Source organism: Botryllus schlosseri, chromosome 10 (assembly GCF_051294905.1).
Source record: "Botryllus schlosseri isolate E-star chromosome 10, Bs_hap1, whole genome shotgun sequence".
Classification (NCBI taxonomy): domain Eukaryota; kingdom Metazoa; phylum Chordata; class Ascidiacea; order Stolidobranchia; family Styelidae; genus Botryllus; species Botryllus schlosseri.
In genome coordinates, this window is record NC_137245.1 from 28,326,054 (window position 1) to 28,347,270 (window position 21,217).

A 21,217-nucleotide genomic window follows, 5' to 3' on the forward strand; every position below is an offset into this window, starting at 1 on the left:
TAATCAAGAAACATCATGGTCCGTGGTCTTATAAATCAGAATGGTCAATAGGGCTCTTCAAAAATGACTTTTTCTCTCAAAACGTACTGGCTACTTGATAAAATTGTTAAGTTACCTAATTTAAGCCTACACACAAAATTTGGTTCAATTCCAGCCAGTAACCGCTTTGCTACAGGAAAAGAAAGTTTATATTTATTATATAAAAATAAATAATAAAAAATTTGTAAATTTTCTATTCGACCCATGAAAGCGTTAGGCTATCTATAGAAACCATCCTCACCAAATTTGGTTCATTTCCAACCATTGGAAGCGGAGTTATTCCCGTCGAAAAATTTGGATTTGAATAAAATAGTATTTACGGTGAGCACAACTATAATAAATAAACAAATAATCGGTCACCGTAAATACTATTTTTTTCAAATCCAAATTTTTTGACGGCAATAACTCCGCTTCCACTGGTTGGAATTGAACCAAATTTGGTGAGCATCGTTTCTATAGACAGCCTAACACTTTCATGGGGTGAAGAGAAAATTTTCAAATTTTTCATTATCTATTTTTATATAATAAATAGAAACTTTCTTCCCCTGTAGCAAAGCGGCTACTGGCTGGAATTAAACCAAATTTTGTGTGTAGGCTTAAATTAGGTAACCTAACAATTTTATCAAGTAGCCAGTACGATTTGAGAAAAAAAGTCGTTTTTGAAGAGCCCTAATGGTCAACTGTCATGAGCCAGGAGCACAAGACGTAATTAGCTTTCTTTGACAAATTTTGATCCATCAAAGGTCATTGCAAATACAATCTAGAGGTGGCTTGCGAGCAGAGAGCCAAAATGTATTTGGTGGTGCCATGTTTGTCCATTTCTCGCTGGTCACATGTCACACTTCAAATAAGTCAAATGCAGAATGCATTTGCGCCAGAACAAGAATTCAAAGTACTGTCCTTGTCACTTTTCACTGACACAATGGTGGTGGCATGCCGCACCCACCACAAATACTATTATATACTCTAATTACACTACATATTGTTTTGAGGATTGTATACAAAGAGGTAAGTGGAATGTACAATGATAATGTTATGTAATAGGTATCTAATGAATTGCAAATCCAGGTACGTTGGGCTTCCCTTCATGCGGACCCTAACACTGACATGTGAATACCCCCAAAGCACTTGGAGTATTTTGATGTAATTTCTCTCTTGATTTTAAGCGACAACGGTCTTATTTTCAAGCAATTTCAATCTTAATTTTGAGACGAAAAATTCTTAAAGTGACTTTTTAATAAAAAAAAGTCTTATTTTCAAGCAACTTCGGTCTTAATTTTGAGACGAAAAGTTCTTGTTAAGACCGATTAGTCTTTAAGACCGATTGGTCTTTAAGACATTTTTTCATAAAAAGTCACTTTAAGATAATAAGACCAAAATTGTCTTATTATTTTTTGTAGTGTAGCCTGTAAAATTTGAAAAATTTTTGCTATTGAAATTTCGATACATTGCAGCTCCATTACGGTGGCGTTTTGAAGAAAACGGCTGCGGCCAAATTTTTTTTTCGTTTTGCCCTTCAATTTTAGACCACATCATTTAAAAGGGCAGCGTTTGTTTAGGCAACCTAATGATTCTATCGATTACCAGTGAACCCAGCCCTCGGTAAACCCAGCCTTACAAACCCAGCCCTCGGTAAACCCAGCCTTACAAACCCAGCCCTCGGTGAACTCGGCCCTCGGGAACTTTTGTAATTAAGTGTATTAACAAGTATTATTATGAATTATTAAACTAATAATGTTATTATCCACTGATTTGTCGATCTTGTAATATCCCACCTCCACCAACCCTAATATCCCCCCTCCCCCAACCCTAATATCCCACCTCCCCCAACCCTAATATCCCCCCTCCACCAACCCTAATATCCCACCTCCCCCAACCCTAATATCCCACCTCCCCCAACCCTAATATCCCACCTCCACCAACCCTAATATCCCCCTCCCCCAACCCTAATATCCGGCCTCCACCAACCCTAATATCCCACCTCCCCCAACCCTAATATCCCACCTCCACCAACCCTAATATCCCACCTCCACCAACCCTAATATCCTACCTTCGCCAACCCTAATATCCCAGCTCCCAGCTTTAATTCAAAATTGTTCGGGGGTGGAATTCACCTAGGTCCATAGTATTCGAGAAACACCATGAATACCACAAAACAAACAAGTAGAGTATGTGAGCGTTGCGTTATCTCCCCCGCAATCCGTGAATACAAAATTTCCCGAGGGCCGAGTTCACCGAGGGCTGGGTTTACCGAGGGCTGGGTTCACCGGCAACCATTCTATCTAGTAGCCCGCAATTATTTGAAAAAAATTTTTTTGAACAAACCTAGTGTGTCTTGATGACGTTGACGAAATGGACAGACTACTCGTGGATTTTAATTCTACGCTTGAAAATCGCTAATTGAGCACAAAATCCATGACAGTTTTCAGATAACTATACCAGTAATGTAATGACAAATTGTTCGGACGACAAAGACCCCGGGTCGAAGCGATGTCAAAGCAAAAGAAGGAACTCCCGCCTATTCAAATGTGATGACCCTGGCATCAGCCCCCATTCGACACGAATCCCAGACGTACGCGAAGGAAGATTTAGACCGAACGAAGTCATTCGATTTGACTGTGACGATGACTACAGTGGTGGTGTGCCTAGAACGTACTGGCTCAAATGTTTACACACTGGAAAATGGTCAATGGATAAGCCCAGGTGCAACCAGATATTTTACAATACCACCCTACCCATCACATCACCAGACCCCTTCACATCTACCGTCGCAAATGATGGCAATGGCAGTATTATAGCAGTCGTTCTGCTTTCCTGTGTGTCAATAATTTCATTTATTGTGCTTCTTTATCTCTATTTGACGCGCTGCAGACAACGCTCATGTCGTGAAGCTCGTTTACATTGTCGTAAACAGTCAAGGCACGTGCCTTTAGAAAGCTGCCATCCTACGATGCCTGAAAATCTGGAAGAAGGCGCTGTTTTGATTAAAGACTTTGGCAAATTTGTTGCTCTACGACACAATAATGGAGATGAACTGTTTCATTCTGAATTTGACGAAATACAGAACCGTTCCACCCTGGGATTGACTAGCGAGGCGTCTCAGTGTGAGGACAACCGCCCTAAAAACCGATATAGCAATATATCCGCGTTTGATCATTCCAGAGTCTTGTTACATACGAAAAAACGTAACGGATCAGGCACATCTGACTATATCAACGCAAATTTTGTGTCTAGTTTCGAAAAACCGAAAGCTTACATTGCGTGCCAAGGTCCTTTGCCTGAGACTTTCGCGGATTTTTGGCAAATGGTATGGGAAAATAATGTCACAGTCATCGTCATGATCACGAACTTGATTGAAAAAGGGCGGCGGAAATGCGACCAATACTGGCCTCAGGATGGCAGAGAGCAATACAGGAATTTTCAGGTGACATTACGTGATGAGGATGTGTACGCTAACTATACAGTACGTACACTGCAGTTGAGAGATCAGAAACAAAGCAAACGTAGGTCTTACAACAACGAAAGAAGAATTTTACAATATCATTACACGCAATGGCCTGATCACGGCACTCCTGAATATATCCTACCCTTGCTGACATTCATCAGAAGATCTACACAATCTAACGCCCCGATCGTAGTTCATTGCAGTGCGGGGGTCGGCCGCAGCGGCGCGTACATCATGTTGGATAGTATGATCAAAATGGCGCGGGCCACAGGACAGGTAAACGTTAATAAGTTCTTAAAGTTCATCAGAACTCAACGTAACCATCTTGTTCAAACCGTTGATCAATACACTTTCCTGTTTGACGCGTTGTTGTGTCATTTCATATGTGGCGACACCGAATGTCCAGCGCAACGATTGAAGGAGTATGTGGATAATTTGACAAACTCCAAAAATGGTACTGCCAGTTTACATGATTCTTTGGACGCTACCAATGTACGGACTGGATTAGAAAATCAATTTTTGATCGTAACGAGACATGTGGTTCGCAACATTGACTATGATTTCGCAAAAAGACAAGTGAACGAGAAAAAAAATCGTGCCAACGGAGTGTTGCCGATATTCTGTTCCCGTGTACCTTTAAATTATCGCATCGGCAGCGAAGGTTCAGATTACATCAACGCCTCGTATTTACAAGGTTACCGGAACGGAAAAGCGTACATTGTGACGCAGCTACCTTTGGAAGACACGCGCATAGATTTCTGGAGCCTAGTGTGGGACTATAACTGTCCCGTAATCATTACGATACGGGACAAAGATTGGATTGATGACGATGTATACTGGCCTTCCGGCGATGAACAGCTCACTTGTCCCCTTTGTAATGTGTCGGCTGGATCGCGTTGCGAAGAAACGTTGAAATTCGGAGAGTTTCGCGCGGCAAGCCGCGATTTTGTGTTGGAAGCGACTAAAGATGACTATGTACTTTCAACGGTGCAGATTGACATCGATTTTTGGCCCACAGTGGACCAATTGAACCCAGATTTCTGTCAATTGTTGAGTTTTATCGATAAAACAATCGAACGTAAAGATGGTAGCGTCATCATTCAAGATAGATTTGGCAGTACGGCCGCCGCACAGTTAGCCTGTGCTCTAAACTTGCACCAACAACTTGCCAATGAAAACGTGGTCGATGTCTTTCAGACGGTTCGGATCGCGTATCAGATGCGCCCCGGAATTTTTGAGTCTTCGGAAGATTTACATTTTCTCTACATGGCTATGTTACTGGAGACACATCCGCCCAGGCGCAATAATGGAATTAGCCCGCAGATTGGCAAGTCCACGGTTGAAATAACAAGTGTCAGTTCCGATAAAACGTTACTTCTAGCTAATGCGATCGCGGAAAACCCATCTGATGAAACGGAGTCTCCTGTTTTGGGGGAATGCTCGAAAACTGCCGATTGTGATGACACCAAAAGCGCCACGAGTCAATATGATGTCATCGATGAAACAGCAGATGTCGCGTCCGCAAAAAACTCTGACGATACAACGAACGAAAATATTGAAATGGACGAATCAGTGACTTCGGCTACGAACCTTCTCGCGTAACAGTATTATAATCACAAATGACATGGTACCCGCTTGAAGATCATTTTACAATGTCTCGTTTGTAGGTCTGATGGATTTTATCCTGAATCGAGTATTAGGCTTCGAGTTGAGTATCACTCATAACGTTCTAATATGTAGCTTTTATGCGGCCACATATAAGGCCAATTCTACATCATGTTAAAGTTGATTTGCTATTTTTTTCGGCCATACCTATTTCGTTGCACTTTGTGATAATGATGTGATTTGGTCATGACTCCCAGATATGTTATTTCCACGAATGCACCTAGCTTTACACTACAAGTTTTGTATGCCGTGATATGATCAACTAAAGTTTACAGTCTTCGCACAGAGAAAAATAGTATCAAAATTATAATTTTCGTTGATAAAACAACTCTCAGTGGCAAGGCGTATATCATTTCAGTACTTTAAAATGTCATTTATTGCTACTCGACTCGAATCGTTAGATTTAATACTCGATTCAGATTTGAGTGCTCGAATCATTGTGCCCAGCGTTAGCATGTGTTCAGTCATCTGTTAAATCCCCCTTTCAATGGATTTCCTGTGATATTGTGGTCACATTCGTGGAATGTTTTTATCAAAACTCATTTTCTATGTGTTCTTTCGTGAAGGAATTTGTAATTCTGTTTTGACATCACTGTTGTAGCAATTTGCTCTGTAAAAATGATACCAAGCCAACTGGTGCTTATTTAACTCTATTTTCTTCTCTTTGATAGTAGAGCCTGACCGGTTATTGAGTGTGTATCAAATTTTGAATGACATATCAATGTCTGCCGTTAGATGTAAAATAATATCTGCAATTTTCGTGACGTTAAACATAATAGTAGGAGGATTTGTCCTCTATCATGAAATCGAAAATGTCGTCCGTCCGAGGACGGCCAAATGTCCTGTTTTTTAATTTGTTACCCTTTATAGCTTTGAGAGCCAGGCCACTGGTCCGGAACACAACTAAAAAACGGCCAAAATGAAATCTAGTAACCCTACCCAGCACCCTACAGGCTACAGAATAAAAATCAGCGACTGCTAGACTGGGGATATCCATCTATTTCTTTTAGCTTATAGGCAAAGGTCGTTCTCAGTACTCAAAGTAGAAGTGAAGTCATAAATTGCTACTCGAGTACAAGTAACAGTTTCGGAGTATGTAAAAGAGTGAGTTTTTTTGCCTAGTTTTGTCAAAAAAACTGAAAACTGTTGACTCACACTCTAAAATCATCAAGATATGAGAAATTCGCCAAAACCTTCTTGATTACTGCGCATTCGAGTGTACAGGTGCATCCTTCTAGTTTATTTCATGACCAAGCATGTCTGTTTCAATAAGTAGGCCTACTCTATAAAGTTTTGGAAATGCGCATTGACCTAGATGCCATATGTTTTGAATATATGATGAATGAATGTGCTATTTCTTGGTTTTATCGATATCGACTCAAAAATATGTTATCGGTCGGGCTCTAGACTACAAATACCATTTTGCGTATTTAATTTTATTTGAAATGGCTGCGGATTTCATGTGGCTCCAAAGCTGGTTGTTTACAGATGAACTGCATGAAATTTATGATACATTTTGACTCGTAATTCGATTTATGGCTGTTAATGTCGGGGCTTCCGAACCCATTTTACACCGTGTTCCCTTTGAAAAATCAATGACAACGTTATTTTATTCAGCATTTCGAAAAATTTTTTAGAGAGACATTTATACAGTCGGTCCTAATTAGTCATTATTTCAGTTAATGTGATGGTTGAGCATGTTTTTGCTCTGACAGCGTCGTAATTGCTGGTTTTGTGGAGGTGGGAGGAAAGTAAACGCAACATCAAGAAATAGCTTCTTGCTGTATAGCTTGTGTTGTATTGAACTTTTAAATTTAAGGATGGAAATTTTTTGATCCCCCCCTTTAAAATGCTGATAGCCATCAGGTTGGGAGCCCCTGCTCTATGTCTTACAAAATTGTTGCCTACATGTAAAAAAACTGCACTTGTTTTATGATGACGCTGATACCTTTCATATAATGGAACATCTGACCTTGACTGGGGCTGGCCAAATTGAGTAGCTGAGAGACTTGATTCTGAATCGAGAATTAGGTCACGACTGGAGTTGAGTAGGTTACTGCTCAAACCTCAAAACAGTATTAATCATGTGGGAATTTCAAATATGTACCTTTTATGTAGTGCTCAGCCTCACTTTTGACTCTTTTACGCTGAATTTGGTACGGATATTTTGAATCACTCACACTACTAAACATCGGTACTAAGCTTTCGATAGAAAATTATTCATATCAAGTGAACGCGGAACGTGTTTTTGCCGACATCTGCCATTTTCTGTAAAAATCTTTTGCACAGAAATACAGTCTACCTTTATCGATAATGTCAAAAGTTCTTGTGCCTGTAGACTTCCGTGCTGACATCACAAAGCCGCGTTGGGATCAGAGCACGTTTTTCGGGAGGTTGAGACATTTCGCCGCGATCACAGATCCGAGGCTCTCTCTCGCCAGCAAAAAAGAGCTGGAAAATGCCAAAACCACGGTCACAGAATTTCAGAAAGGTGACAGTTTTTATGCTTCTGTAGCCGGACATTCCTGGAGGTGGCAATATAAAAAGTCATAATTCTAGTCGTCTACCGTAATTTTCCGAATATAGTGCGCCCCCGACCCCCGTGTATAATACGCACCCTTGAAATGACGTGTATATTCTGGGAAAAAGCCTGTGCCCTACATGCGTACATGAATAGTTGCGGTTTAGTATTCGATGTTGTTCTGTTTTGTGACGTCACTGTCGAACAATCATGACATAATGATCGCTTATCATAACCGAGAGTCTCTTCTAAACGAGAGTAGATAGTAGCCAAACCCTGTGAGGCCGGCGACGCGATAGTTCAGGCAAGCGACACACGACATCTTGCGCACGAGCCTATAACAATTACAGATGCGATTGCTCAGGCCAACGGTTATGTCTTGCGCACCAGCCCTGTTGGAGGTGCGACTGATCACGCAAGCGATTATATCTTGCGCACGTGGCCTCTTGTGTTTGCGATTGTTAAGGCCTGTCGTTGACGCGATGAATCAGCAAGGATTGCCGCGCACGCTTGCAGCAATCAGCGACCTAATTTCGCTCGCGTACAAACGGCAAACCAACTCAGCAAAGAGAACGCGTGCTTTGCAGACGACTCTCGTTAATTAGAAACACGCTTTTCGTTAATTGGCAACACCTTCTCTATTTGGCAGCGCGTTACACTCTATAATACGAATTACGGGGCCCAATGGCTAGAGGTGATGCGCGATTTAAACAAGCATGAAGAAAGGTGTGATTTCAAGTTTTCGATCGAGGGATTTTTTTTCGAGGCTTGCTGTACCCATGTATAATACGCACCCCTTATTTTAGGGCAAAAAATCGATAAAATTTTGCGCATTATACATGGAAAATTACGGGTAATTGGATTAATGTTTCTTTGCTCTAATTCTAATCTAATTTATGAAATGTTTTTATGCTCTGGTTTCAACTCTGATCCAATTTCTTGATTTCCTGAAAATGCTGCATGAGATCTGTATCATGTGAAACAAGCCAAGTTTGCTGTACAGACATTTGTCATTCTCGTGCTTACGAGGATCAACTCTGATGCGATGTGAACTGAACTTGGTTTTTGTTGCATTTCTCTGTGATCTGTAAATGAATTCAATTTCTGATTTCTGATTTGAAAATGATATGAAAAAATCTGTGCGGCTAAAATTTCTATTACTTTGGAAAGCTGAAATTTTCTAGTTGTCCGGCAGCGGTCAAAGCAGAAAGCGGAGCTACTCAAGTAGAAGTGACACTGTAAATTTTTACTGAATTACAAGAAATTTTCAAGACTTTTCAAAACTACTAACAAGTTGACGTAGGGAATGAAAGGCCGAAAAAGCACAGAGATGATTGATTTGAAAGAAATTGTTGGCTATTTACGGTGGAAAATTTGTCTGGTTATAGAACTAGAACTGCGTACTATGAATACTATTATTTCAAATCCAAAATCTTGAAAATCAATAACTTCTACGGGTTGGAATTGAGTCGAAATTGGCATCCACCGTTTTTTCGGCAGCGTAACAATTTTATGGGATAGCCAGTGAAATTTGAAGGGAAAAGTTACTTTTTAGCAACCCCACTCTTAGAGTGGAAGTAGTCTGATATAGTAGGCAAAAGTACTTGAGACATCGGGATGTTCCGTACCAGTGAATGCAATCATTACAAATGTATTACCAGGTATGATGCCACGCGGGCTGACTGTTGAAGGGATCTGGAGGGCCAAGCATCTCGTAGAATCAGCGTATCATCCTGACTCGGGGGAGCTCATGAATGTCTTTGGAAGAATGTCGTTCCAAGCTCCGGGAGGCATGGCAATCACCGGTAAAACTCTTATTCTTATCCTTAATTCAACTTTCGCTCAAAATAATCATCTTTCACTACTTGACTCTAGTTACTGGAGTATTTTGAGCAGTTCTAGTTGTGGATTTTAAAAAGTGAGTGGTTCCAGTTGCGCATTTTGAAAAGGGAGTAGTTCTAATTCCGAGTTTTGAAATGAGCAGTAGTTCTAGTTCTAGTTGCGCATGTTGAAGAGGGAGTAGTTCTAATTCCAAGATTTGAAGTGAGTAGTTCTAGTTCTAGTTTTGAAAAGTGAGTGGTTCTAGTTTTGAGATTTGGAAAGTAACTAGTTCTAGTACCGGTACTAGTTAGATTTGAAAAGTGAGTAGCTCTAGTTCTAGTTTTAGTTGTGTATTTTGATAATACAGTAGTTTTCACAGGTCTGGCCACAAAATCAGTTTCATAACTATTCCACTTTTCCTCCAGGCCTCCTGCTGCACTTTTACAAGACTCCGTTTCAAGTGGCTTCCATGCAGTGGGTGAATCAATCGTTTAACGCCCTGGTGAATTACACGAACAGAAACGCGGCGTCCTCGACATCCAGTAAGCAGATGTTGTTTGCATACGCCACAGCTACTTCTACTGCACTGGGTGTAGCGATTGCGCTCAACAGGTGAGATGATGGCGATGAAGGGAGAATTGTACAAACTATTGGATTCTTAACTAGAACTGGAGCTAGAACTACCAGCTTTTCAAAACTAGAACTGCTCACTTTTCAAAACTTTCTACTAGAACTAAAACTGAAACTAGGCTACTCACTTTTTACAATATACGACTAGAACTAGAACTACTTACTTTTGAAAACTAGAATTAGAACAACTGTATTTTCAAAACTTGTTACTAAAACTACTTACTTTCCTCCATATGTGACTAGAACTAAAACTACTCACTACTAAACCACTGACTTTTCCACTTCTCAAAATCCGTAACTAGTACTAAAACTTGAACTGCTCAGTTTTCAAAACTCGCAACTAGAACAAGAATTAACTACCTTCAAAAATTCACAACTTACAAAAACTCAACTATGTTCAATTTTGATGGAACTCATTGATTTTTATGTAATGGTAATCGGATATTGGCGATAGAATTGGTGTTTCAAAGGGATTGGGTTTTTAGTTTGAAATTGGAGGGGTTTCCAAGGGTTAGGGTTTTCCCTTGTGAAGTTGTGATGATTCGTACAGTACACATCCACTGTAACCGCGGTATATACAGATACGCCAGGAGAGCGAGCCCCATTTTCGCGAGATGGGTCCCTTTCGTTGCGGTGGCGACCGCAAACATGGTCAACATACCACTCTCTCGACAGTCCGAACTGATTGGGGGGGTCGTCGTTACGGACCAAGACGGAAACGAACTAGGAAAGTCGAAAAAATGCGCCAGAAAGGGGATTTCTCAGGTAGCCATTGGAGTCGGAAAATTATTTTATTTTAGCAATGTCTGCAAAGTCGTTCAAATAGATGCTCTGAATTTTGGAAACATGTCTTAGGCTCGATGTCGTATCTTTTGAGTATCGGATGAATATTATTCGGGGTTATCTAATTTCGAAAAAACTGTGTAGCTATCACTCTAATTCTAATCTAATTAGAAAAAAATGCAGTAATTAACTTAATTTGAAAAAATGTGTAGCTATCAGGGTTGCAATGACTCGACTCGAGTCACAATTTTCTGCGAATCATTTCATGAAAATACGGATTGAGTCGACTAGGACTCGAGTCATTGCGCATGACTCGAACCAAGTCATATGACTCGAGACTCAGATTGCCAAGACCGACATTTCATTGTAATTTCAAAGAATAGTAAAGCAACCACGCTATTGGGATTTCGTCAATTGGTACTGGTACTTGAAAATGCGACCAGAAACTGCTAAAGTGAAGAAAATGAGTACATTATAAATGCGAACCATTCGATATCACCAAGTAGAGTTATACAAAGTTGGTTTGAAAAGACTTTAACTGGAAACTGAGCAGTCAACACAATGACTCGGACTCGAACCTCTGCTCGCTGACTTGGACTTGACTCGGTGGTGAATTGAAAATGACTCGACTTCACTCAAAACTACAAAAGCGAGATTGACTTGTGACTCGGAGCCTCACGACTTCGTTACAACCCTGGTAGCTATCAGTCTAATTGTTATCTAATTTGAAAACAAATGCAGTAGTTATTCTATTCTAATCTAATTTGGGAAATACTGCAGTAATTATCCTAATTCTAACTTAATTTAATAAATACGTGCAGCTATCAATCTAATTCTAATCTAATTTGAAATGAAAACTGTGTAGCCATCATTCCAATTCTAATCCAACTTGAAAAGAAAACCGTGTGACCATCATTCTAATTGTAATCTAATTTGGAAATTAAACTGCAGCTATCATTAATCGATCAAATTTCAGCCGTTATTTGTGCTTTGATTTAGACACGAAATAAAATTGTGGATTCTAAATATTTGTGTATGGTTTGAGTCTTTGAAAATATGATATCAGCTCCTATCTCCCAGGTTGTGACGTCGCGAATCGTCATGGCAGCTCCCGGAATGCTCCTGCTTCCGGTGCTGGTGGAAAGAATCAAAACCACAAAGTTCTGGACAAAATATCGGGCCGTTCATTTACCTGTGCAAGTCTTAGGCGTCGGGGCCTTCCTACTTTTCATGGTTCCTTTTGCGTGCGCGATTTTCCCTCAAGAGTGCAAATACAGGTTTACAAAATTAGAGTCGGAGCTGCAACACTCTGTTCGCGAACGGGTCTGTTCCGAGCCGGAGTTTGTGTATTTCAACAAGGGACTTTGATATTGATGTGCAATTGTGGTTTCAAAATTTTTCAAATGGTGCAATAATTTATGAAACAAATCATTCTTAAGATTGTCTTGTCATTTTTGACAGAATCAGGTATTTGCAGAGCTTCTTGGAGGTACAGAACTTGAATATACAATTGAATAATAATATATTGATATTGAAGTAAACCCGCATATTTTCGGCTGTCAGGGGCAGACTTGGACAACTAGATAATTCTAGTTGTCTAATTTCACTAAATTAGAGCTAAATGCCAGTAATCTAATTCTAATCTAATTTGTGAAACGTTTTGATGCTCTAATTCTATTTCTAATCTAATTTGTGAAATGTTTCTATGCTCTAATTCTAATCTAATTCGTGAAATGGTCCTGTGTGCTAATTCTAATTCTAATCTAATTTATTGTTTTCCTGAAAAGACCTTGCTGTCCGAGGCATTTCGCAGCGAGTTAACAAGAATATCCCTTTTTGCGCTGGGAAATCAAGTGCCAAGCCATCATCGCGTTACTTATACCGTAATTACAATCAGAGTACCGGTAGTAATTGTGACGAATAATAGCCATGCGTTAGTACAACTCCGAAGCCGTTTCAGCTAGTGCGGAATAGTGTTGTTGGGCACAGGCGAATAGCATATTTTGAAACAGCAACAATAATAATTTGCAACTGAGATCAATTTCAGCATTTCAAAATGCTTTACTTCGCGTTCTTCCAAAATCACAAGCCCAATCGCTGGCTGCATGTGGCCCGCGTCTTGGTGATCCCTGGTGAGTGCAAAGCGAGCCAAGCGTTGTGAACAGACGTTAACCATTCTCGTGGTTATGAGGGCGCACCGTGATTTGATATGAACTGAACTTGATTTTTGCCGAATTTATTTCCCATTCACAATTTCATTCAATTTCCAAGTCTTTTGCGAATTCAGTAATTTTAATTCCAATCTAATTTTAATTTGGAAAAAGCTGTGTAGCTTCGATTCTAATCTAATTTGGAAAAGACTGGGTAGCTCTAATTCTAATCTAATTTGGAAAAGCTGAAAATTTTCTAGTTGTACAAGTCTGGTCAGGGGTAATCGTCAGCAACTGGTAGAGAACTGGAAAGAACATTAAATATCAACAATCGTATCACAAACTCTTTGACTATGATTATGGTCGTTCTGACGATTACCCCTGACAAGTGTCAGCTGAAAATAGATTGCAGTAAATGATCGTGAACTGCTTTTGAAATAGCAAGAAATAGGTTCGCGACAACCCAGAATAACTAAAAACTTGACCAACAGACAGGTTCTTCAAAAATAGATGCCTCGACCACGATACAGGGTCTACTCCATAGTGTTACTTTTTCAAGAAATCTACAACGCCCTCCTTTATCACAATCTGTCCTTTATATCCTTGAGAGCCGGTCTATCATACGAACATTAGCCACTCAAAAATCATGTCATTCATTTGCATGAAATCTGGATTTGGATGGCAACGTTACTGAAGAAAAAGGTCGACACCAAACCGTAATACTCGGGAGTAGGATCAGAATAATTTCTTTATTCACCATATCGATGGTAGGAGTAAAAATTTCAAATCCCCGTACTAATTACAGCTAGTACAACTTTGCAATCTGTGAACGATCGCCCTATTTTTCCAATTGTGGACAATTGCCCTGTTTTTCCAATTGTGAACAATTGCCCTGTTTTTCCGATTTTAAAATATGGTCACATTCCTATTTCGTTCAGCTTACATGATCATTTCACAAAATTGATGCAAATCTACTTTCTGCTTCACACAGTCTTAAGTGTGAACAGTAGTAGTTCCGAGTCGAAAACTGTCAAGTAGAAGTAGTATGAAAACAAACAGCCGCTCGATTTAGTGCAAGCAGACTCCGGTTTCAAAATGGCACAATAATTTTATTGAAACAAACATTCAAAAGTCGCCATTTGCCAAAATCAGATGTAAAAGCCATCAGAGACTACCTAAAGGCGAAGTGAAGCCGCAAAATTTACTGAATTTCAAGACAGATGTTTCCAAGTCATTCTCAAACTACTTCTAAAGTAGAAGTGGAAATCGAAAAGGCCCTTACAAGAAAGCAAGTGAAAAGTAGTTTGGAATTGAAAGCTGTTGAGTTGGAGTAGCATGAAAACATAGATCACCAAGTAAGTAGCACGAGCAGGTAAAATCTACTTGAATAATCAATATAAGTCAGAGTACCGGTACTTCATTACTGACTATGATGATTCGAGTAGAGTAGTAAGCACTCAGATTTTCGAGTACTGAATTACTATTTTTCATACTTTGTTCCATGCCGTGGAAGGCCCGACATCCGATTGGCCTTATGGTAGAAATCGAAAATGCTACGAAATAATTTTTAATTCTGTGTATATCTCGCACTATCAAGAGCGGCCGCATAAAAGGTACATATTTGAACTTTCCACGTCATGCTGTTATGACATCACAAAATATGCATTATGCGATAAATTCAAATAACTGCCTTTTATTCAGTCACAAAGAATATGATGCCAGTTCTACGTAACATTGAAGATAATTTAGTGTTTTTCGATCATGCCTATTTCATTTTACTGGACAACGCTGTGGGTTGATCACAATTTCACAAATATGTGATTTCCAGTAACGCGAGTAGCTTTGTACCATATGTTTCGTATGCTACGATACGACCAATCTAGGTTTACAGCCTCCCACAGTGGAATATAGTATCAAAACTATAATTCCAGTTGATAAATCAAGTATTAGTGGCAAGGAGCGTCTAATATCAGCAAAACTCATCTCTCACTACTTCAATCACTGTGGCCAGGGCGCCGTCTGACATTGGCTGCGATGATTATGTCAAGATTTCGACGCGCGTTCATTTCTTTTTGAAAAAGCCCATGATAGAAGCCTGTTTCTGCTTTTTCGGCTGTGCGGCAGTAGATAGAACTTTCTTTTTCTTCGCCATTTGGGGTGCTGCCGTTTTTTTATCTTTTGTAATCGCGGGTTGATCGCACTCTTCCAACTCGTACGATTTCTCGGTCACCATGCAACCGTCATCGTCTACAAACGTTCTGGTTTTTAAGACTCTTTTCATTTGCTTGTTATTTTCCTTCATCGGCGATTTATCGACGGTCTTCTCAGGAGATGGCGCCTTTTCGAATGTCTTCTTGGGAGACGGAATTTCGACATCATCCTCATCCTCGCTACTGCTCGACAACCACTCGATTCGCTTACGTTTTTTAGCCTCTTTTTTTGATGTTTTCGGTTTCGATTTGGTGTGAACATCTCTTGATTTTGTGGCGATATTTGGTTTTGATTTCATGGTCGTATCCGTTTTCACAATCAAATCAAAGTCTTCAGCATCAGAAAAATTATCAATCTTCATATCACTGTCCTCTTTCGGAAGCTGCGTATCCGAGGAGTCTTTCTCCGCGATTTCAGCAGACTGGATTTTGAGGTTTTCTTTTGAAGATTCCGTCACGCTTTCGGGATTTAGCTCGACTTCGGTTTTACATTCGTGAGAGCTTTGATCGAACAGATCCTTGTTTTTTTTCGTGAGGAAACTGGACAGCCCGGATTTTTTCTGAACCGTCTTTTTTGCCTCCGATTTTGTTTTATTTATTTTCTGCGTGACTTCGCCTGATTTTACCGATTCCGACTGTTTTTTAAAGAAATCCGTTTTCGGTTTTGGGGGATTTTTAGCTTTCGCGAACTGCTTTTCAAGATCGGACGCTTGTTCCTTTCCGTCTGATGTCGAACGGAGTTTTTTCAACGCGTTTTTCGGTAGTTTTTTCGCGCTCTTATATTCAATTCCGCTAAATTGATTCAATTGATCTGAGTTTTGTAAGTCAGAGTCTGCATTGTACAGAACCGCATTGTCAATCTCCCCGCTTTTCTGAACACTGTACAGAGATTTGTTCAAAACCAGCTGTAATTTTGACTTGAAATCGTCGAGGTTACGGTCTGTGACAAGTTTCACCACGATCCCTTCAGCGGAACGACCCGTAATCAGGTAGCTGACTTGGATCTTTTTCTTTTGCTTGGCACAAGACTCGATGTAAGCCCCAAGAATATCCTGAGATTGCCGCACCGATACCGAGAGATGTCGACACAGTCTTTTGCAAGTCACCTGCAAGTATAAAGCTGCTTTAAAACAAAGAACATTCTAAGGTAAAAGGAAAATGAGGATCACAAACTATAGCTCTTCAACTAGTATCGACTAGGGCGATAAGGCGTTGCACACATGTACAATAGGGCTGTTCAAAAATTACTTTTTTCTTCAACTTTTACTGGCTACTAGATAAAATTGTTAGGTTGCCTAAAAACGATGCAAAAAAGATTTGCCCTAATTCCAACCTGTAGAAGACTGAAGAGTAGCTATAAGAGTAGGCCTACTACATTATACATTTAAAAAAATGATTTTTTTTCAAATTTTCGCTAGACCTCATGAAATTAATTGTCACGGAGAAAAGTTAGCTAAAAACGATGTAGTTTGAATCTGACTAAAATCCAACCTGCAGTCGCCAAGTTATTGGACTAAAAAAATTTAGTATTTTACGGTATAGAGTTAGCAAACACACACTACATTTGTTGAACACCATTTTTAGAACAGCTGGTTGGCAACGATGCTAACATTTCAATGCATCTCATATTTCGCTATAGGGACAAAAAGTTTCACATATTGACCTACAATTTGACTTTCATCCTCAACAAATTCCTGCACGGCAATCAGAAAAGAATCCATGTCGTCTTCTTCAAAGAATTAGGCTTCCACTGTCCCACTTGACTCCAAAGCAGAAAAATAAACCCTACAACGCAGTAAATCCTAAAAAATCAAATTTTCTTAAACGCTGAAAAAGCAAAACTTGGGTCATTAGCCTATATTATAAACATTACTCACAACTCTAAAACACGGAAAGATTGGAAAATCAAAACTTACAAACTTCTGCTAGACTCGTAAAAACAACTGGATTTTTAAAATGCACAACTGAACTAAAACTACGCACTTATTTCAGAATCCGCAACTAAGTTCAAGTTCATTCATAAAATTTCATCACTTCAAAACATCACAAGGCTGTAATACAATGAATGATAGCTGATAGGAAGATGCCGAAACGACTAGGAGTCTTAGGATCAGATCAGACACCTACCTGGGTCTATAAAATTACTCAAAAAACCCTTAGTTAGTTGGCCGTCAAGTAACTATCTATAAATGGGTACTGGACTGGGTAGTTTCAGTTTGTACATGTCTGACTCGAGTCACTGAGCTTGAGTAGATTTATGCGGCAACAGCTTTTTTATGCAAACAGCGGGATATGATCTTGGGCGAGATGGTGTAATGGTTGTGCGTCCGGCTTCTCGATCGGTAGGTCGTGGGTTGTAGGACAATCTCTATAGTTCGATCCCCGTCCGGGTCAGACCAAAGACTCGAAAACTGGTATCCGCGGCTATCCTGCTAAGCGCTCAGCAATCACGGATAGCATGGAGGAGATAAAAACCGGGGGTGCAGACTAGATGACCTTACTATAAAGGCCGTATCGCATCTCCGTCGTCAAGGCATCTCGATGGTGCAGGCGAAAAAGAATACCATCTCTCAGAAAATAAAATATGCTGAAATCAGAGGATAAGAGAACAACAGGAACCGCGGATACGTGCTACAGGGTTGGTGCGATGACATGCAAAATAAGGTCAAAAACACAACAGGGGTTAAACCCGCTCAGAGGCCAAACGCCGCGCGGCGGCCGAATGTCTATACGGCGTTTGGCGTCTGGTTTTCTGAGGAGTAGGGGTTAAACCCGCTCAGAGGCCAAACGCCAGACGCCAAACGCCGAGCGGCGGCCGAATGTCTATACGGCGTTTGGCGTCTGGTTTTCTGAGACGCCAAGTAGCTATACGGCGTTTGGCGTCTGATATGGTGAGACGCCGAGTATCTATACGGCGTTTGGCGTCTGTTAAGTTGAGACGCCGAGCAGCTATACGGCGTTTGGCGTCTGCTATGTTCAGACGCCGAGTAGCTATACGGCGTCTAGTATGTTGAGACGCCGAGTAGCTATACGGCGTTTGGTGTCTCGATAAACTGAGCAGAGGCTAAATCCTTTCATGGCGAGACTATTGAGTTCTCGCAATTATATGATACCGAAGATTGCATATTGTTACATTTTTTTCATAATAAGCGTTGGCAGAATCCCAAATGATTGTATGTTAAGATTCAAAAAAGACCTACTTGATCACCTCCTGTCGTTATACTACTATTCGACTCACAATGTTTTTGCTGACCCGAGTTATTTTTCTTAAAATTGGATTTACTCATTCTGACTCATTCAAGAATAGTATATCGGGACTGATAAATGAGAAATAGGCCCTAAACCTGCCTTTTATCTGTTACAATAAACATGTTCAGAGTGGGAAAAAATATGAATTATCCGAGGCCTTCGATATGACCCCCGATAGTTCCACAGAAGTGATCTAAAGCTCAACTGGATGGGGGAACATTAAACACCATGACTTGGACTCAACCCAGTGCTCTCGGAATTGACTCGGTGGTGAATTGAAAATGACTCAAGTCAAATTGACTTGGTTACAACCCTCTCACTCACCACCCCATATCAGTGTTGGGATGACTCGAGTCATGACTTGACTCAAGTCACCTTTTTCATATGACTTGACTCGACTCAAGTCACTTTGCTAAAATGACTTGACTTGACTCGAGTGAGTCAAAATGTGCAATGACTCGAAGTTAGTGACTTGAACCCAAACCTTTATTTGTACACTCGCAATGAATTTCAGACCCAAGTCTGTAGATACAGTATGTAATGAAACCACAATAAGAAATATGCAACGAATACCACAGTAAAAATTATCAAGAAGCAAGCAACAAAACCACAGAAAAAGTCACGAAGAAATAAGCAGCGGAACCACAGTAGAAGTCACAGAGAAATAAGCATTGGAACCACAGCAAACATCATTGAGAAATCAGCAGTGGAACCACTGTAAAAGTGACCGAGATTTTAGCAATGAAACCACAGTAAAAATCATTATGAAACAAGCAACGAAACCACAGTAAAAGTCATTAGTAAATACGCAACGAAACCACAGTAAAATGTCCCCAATAAATATATAAACATCAGAATTTACATCTGGGTACATAGCATGCAATAAAAATCAGGATCAGGTTCTGCTGTCCCGGGCAACAGTGCTCGTGCGTCCATCGACCACAGCCGTCACGCGCATCCTGGAAACAAGTTAGAGTCAATATACCTGACAAATATAATCTCGTAATTGCATAGGAAAGATGCGGTACCGATGGATCAGGGTTGTAATGACTCGATTCACGATTTTTTGATGACTCGACTTGACTCATTTTCAAGTCATTTTCTCAAAATACGGAAATGACTCCGCTCGACTCGAGTCAATCTGTGTATTGACTCGACTTGGACTTGAGTCGGTGGTAAATTGAAAATGACTCGACTTGACTCGAGTCAAAACTATAAAAGTGAGTTGACTTGTGACTCGTACCCTTGTGACTTGGTTACATCCCTGCGATGGATCAAAAATTTCAAAATGATCTTTGGCCCTCAAATCTTCAGCCGATAATATATCTTTTGCTGGCTCAATACTTTGATCCAAGCTCTACGTATCTTGGACATTTACATGAATATCCGCTTTTTCAAAAATTATTCATGAGCGTTCAAAATTTGTTGCTCGAACGCATCATTGGTCCCCACTCGGTAAGTCCAAAGGCACACGAGTGACACAACCATGGGACCTGGGACCACCTTCAGGCATAAAATAGATTATTTTATTATATCAACTCAAATGTTGGGAGTAAAATCACGTTTCGATTTACGCCCAAAACAACAAAATTATTGGCACATACATATTACCCGTAAATCGACATTTTGATTTTCAATTACCTCCTTATAGCGATAAAGCACCACAGAAAACTATGATTTGCAGCCTCTATATGTGTAGGCGTGTTTCTGTTGTTAAGTGATTAGTTTATTCAAACATTTTGCCTGATTTGGTTATGGTACCATAGGCCCCCCACCCTATAAATATTGTAAAGAATTGAAAATAGTCCACTCGAGGATGGTATTGAATTAAAAAAGACGTGGCATTATACACCCCGATACAAGCCCTACACTTCACATTAAAAATAATGGCTGGTTTGTTAGTGTGAAGGATTCTGCCTGCATGCATTTGTAGACAAATTCGTGTACTGTAATCATAGGATTATCTCAGATAATTTTCCAAGTATTTTCTGTCCCACATCTCCCCTATCCATTTCATGTTTTTTATTGGGTTTGGACCACTGCATTCAATGTAATAATCTCCCAATTCTTATTCATTTGCATGCAAAACAGACTACGTATTTAAAATGGTTTTAATCCAACATTGACTAACATACCCGTCGCATGAAGCAAGATTTTACCAAACTGCTGGCGGTAGCTTTCGCAAGCTCGTCGAGAATGATCAAAATCCAGGTTTGCACTCTGCATCGGGTAGAGTTCGGCGTCCTATTATGTGAAAGTAGATTGCAAATCAATTTTCTCCAATCTCAATACGTGACCGCATCACAAACCTTCAAAGCAAGTACTCCACAATTTCATCCATCTTTTTGAACATCAATCCTGGTCTTTAACCTTGAACTTCTCACAACCGAAGATCATTTGGAGGAAACTTGTGTAGAATTTTGCGGAGTAATTTGGAAACGAAATTTTAGGTGTGTCTTGAATACGATCTCAGTGCCGCGAACTGTTGATACTGTAATCTTCTTGCGGATGTTAAGTTCCCAGCAACAAATCATGCAGTACGGTATCTGTAGTAACGTGACTGACGATCTGTCTAATACGAAACGTGTTTGTTCTCAAGCAGCCAGATCTTCAGTGTCGACCCAGCACCGAAGCACACGCGATGTCGTCACAGCGTGTACGGTACAGTCAGTGTACAGGTACACACGAAACAACCATCAAATCA

General features: G+C 40.2%; 3 protein-coding genes and 1 long non-coding RNA gene across 4 annotated transcripts; 2 read left to right on the top strand and 2 right to left on the bottom strand.

The window, feature by feature from the left end:
* The first annotated feature begins 1,441 nt into the window (after positions 1–1,441).
* LOC145447665 (receptor-type tyrosine-protein phosphatase gamma-like) lies at positions 1,442–7,441 on the top strand. The gene is made up of 2 exons (XM_080325920.1): positions 1,442–1,588; positions 2,295–7,441. Exon 2 carries the CDS (start codon positions 2,489–2,491, stop codon positions 5,084–5,086), a length of 2,598 nt encoding a protein of 865 aa, XP_080182046.1. The 5' UTR covers positions 1,442–1,588; positions 2,295–2,488; the 3' UTR covers positions 5,087–7,441.
* A 21-nt stretch (positions 7,442–7,462) lies between these two features.
* Positions 7,463–12,344, top strand: LOC145447675 (sideroflexin-2-like). The gene is made up of 5 exons (XM_080325935.1): positions 7,463–7,640; positions 9,332–9,475; positions 9,917–10,103; positions 10,703–10,886; positions 11,985–12,344. Exons 1-5 carry the CDS (start codon positions 7,463–7,465, stop codon positions 12,270–12,272), a joined length of 981 nt encoding a protein of 326 aa, XP_080182061.1. The 3' UTR covers positions 12,273–12,344.
* Positions 12,345–14,142: 1,798 nt separating this feature from the next.
* On the bottom strand, positions 14,143–17,279 carry LOC145447671 (DNA polymerase delta subunit 3-like). Its single transcript, XM_080325928.1, has 2 exons — positions 16,932–17,279; positions 14,143–16,370 (listed from the first exon to the last, which is right to left on the bottom strand). The coding sequence occupies exons 1-2, from the start codon at positions 16,983–16,985 to the stop codon at positions 15,117–15,119; spliced, it is 1,308 nt and encodes a 435-aa protein (XP_080182054.1). The 5' UTR covers positions 16,986–17,279; the 3' UTR covers positions 14,143–15,116.
* Positions 17,280–19,034: 1,755 nt separating this feature from the next.
* On the bottom strand, positions 19,035–20,997 carry LOC145447693 (uncharacterized). Its single transcript, XR_013917686.1, has 2 exons — positions 20,649–20,997; positions 19,035–19,472 (listed from the first exon to the last, which is right to left on the bottom strand). It is a non-coding gene; the product is annotated as an uncharacterized LOC145447693 (long non-coding RNA).
* Positions 20,998–21,217: the final 220 nt, after the last annotated feature.